The sequence below is a fragment of the Pundamilia nyererei genome, unplaced genomic scaffold (assembly GCF_000239375.1).
Source record: "Pundamilia nyererei isolate P.nyererei 1_Seehausen unplaced genomic scaffold, PunNye1.0 scaffold00049, whole genome shotgun sequence".
Lineage (NCBI taxonomy): Eukaryota > Metazoa > Chordata > Actinopteri > Cichliformes > Cichlidae > Pundamilia > Pundamilia nyererei.
Window position 1 is genome coordinate 1,048,271 of NW_005187450.1, and position 1,882 is coordinate 1,050,152.

The 1,882-nt window shown below is 42.8% G+C and overlaps 1 protein-coding gene across 3 annotated transcripts in view; it reads left to right on the forward strand.

Annotated features, from left to right (window-relative positions):
• The first annotated feature begins 298 nt into the window (after positions 1-298).
• ube4b (ubiquitination factor E4B, UFD2 homolog (S. cerevisiae)) overlaps positions 299-1,882 on the forward strand; it is a 17,131-nt gene continuing 15,547 nt past the window's right edge. For all 3 annotated transcript variants that reach the window (XM_005732903.1, XM_005732904.1, XM_005732905.1), the window contains exons 1-2: positions 299-628; positions 1,615-1,834. In XM_005732903.1, the coding sequence (XP_005732960.1) occupies positions 602-628; positions 1,615-1,834 (247 nt within the window). In that variant the 5' untranslated portion in view covers positions 299-601. The remainder of the gene's footprint in view (positions 629-1,614; positions 1,835-1,882) is intronic.

Sequence of the window (1,882 nt, forward strand, 5' to 3'; positions counted from 1 at the left end):
TTAAATGTATAGGCACATACTGTGCAGGCATCTTTACCTGGTGACAGATGATTGGCAATTACGTCACTAATATAAGTCTTTGCAGTGACCTTGCACCCCTCTGACTGGCCATGGTTCACGCACGCTCAGTTTGATGCGTTTTATGTGGTAAATGTGACCTCAGTTATAACCCGAGGTCACGCTAATGCAGGAGCGTTACATTAAAGTGACATAAACAGACTTTTATACTTACACAACAGATGAAATACTCCATTTATCTGTGCGACACACTACGCACCCCCACCTTTGGTCTCTTTGGTCACGTGACTTGTGGAACCAAAATGGCCGCTGTTGTATTTTGACGTATAATAGCTAGCTACTTTTCTTTTTGTTTCATTCTTGGTAGAAAACCAGCAAACAGCAGACTTTTTGGGGGAACTATATTTCGCCATCCTCCGAATATCGGTGTCGTTTTTTATCTTGAAGACAATCAAAATCCTGACACATATATTTGTTGAACGAGTTAGACTATGCATATTTAGATCTAATACAAGCTAGCTAGCTGGCTCTGGCTGGCATATTAAAGCATTAGAAAGTGAAATAGCTAGCTGTCTTAGCTGGGATGATGGAGGAGTTGAGCGCAGATGAGGTAAGGTGACAATATGAATAAACGCTTACACAGGGAATTGAAATGATTTTACGTTACTGACGTTAGAAATGTACGTTTTGCAAATTCTTCCTTTACCCCTTTTAGGGGTATTGCTGCTAGCTGAGATGCTACAAAAACTAGCTGATGGAAGAAATACATTTTCGCTAAATATCTCAGTTAGCTAGAACACGGCAGTGGGTGTCACGCAGTTTAACTCAAAGGCTAATTATTCACTTCTTATATTGGGAATATAAGAAGTGAAAGAACGAGAGGCGGATTTGGGCCGTGTTCTATTTAGCTGGAGCAGCTGGGTTGCTAAATGAAAGTAGCTAACGTAATGCTACAAGCTGGAGAACACTGCTCTTATATAAAGCATCGAACATATTTCAAGATATTGTTAGCCGCTTGTAAGTGGCAGATATTTTTCGGTGTTGTGTTTTGACAGGGAGATTAGGAAGGGAAGACGTTCTTTTTACTGATATGTTTTCGCATGTCACCTCGCGGCGGTTTAGCTGACAGTCAGAAATTAGCCTGCGAGACGACTCAGCATAAAAAACACACAGAGACCGGGCCACCATTGTGCAATCAGCCGTGGGCCGATGCATGGCCATTGAGCTGTTTATGTGAAATCACATACAGCATACTGCAGCTTACTGTTATCATTTTCAGCTGCTCGATTAGCATTCAGCAGAGTGTGCAGCAGATAATTTAGCTTTAACGTCGCTCCTCGGCCAAGCTGCGAAGATTGGTGTCCGCATCTGACTTTATTCGCGATGTTTTTCTTCAGATCTGACTTTAAAACGTATAACAAAGAAAATCTTTGCCTTTCTGGGCAATACATGCATAATTTGGTTATTCTTACAGTGTCCAGGCATTTATATACATACATATAGGTTTATTAATAACCTATTAATACATTTCAACATTATGCAGTTATGAAGAGCTACAGAGTTCTTTTAATGACCCTGTAAATCTGCTCATTCAAGATTCGCAGGAGGAGACTGGCACGATTGGCAGGAGGACAAACGTCCCAGCCTAGCACCCCTCTCAGCACACCCCTGACATCCCCACAGAGAGAGACTCCACCTGGACCCCTCCCTGGACCCTCAGGTGCTGCACCCCAACCCGTGCCACCAGCTGCCTCTCAATCACTGGGCCTCAATGTCCACAGTGGTACCCCTGCCACATCCCCTATGGGCACCTCTGGTAAGAAATTAAAACAAGGTTCTGGGAATTTCCTATAAGGAAAAAAAA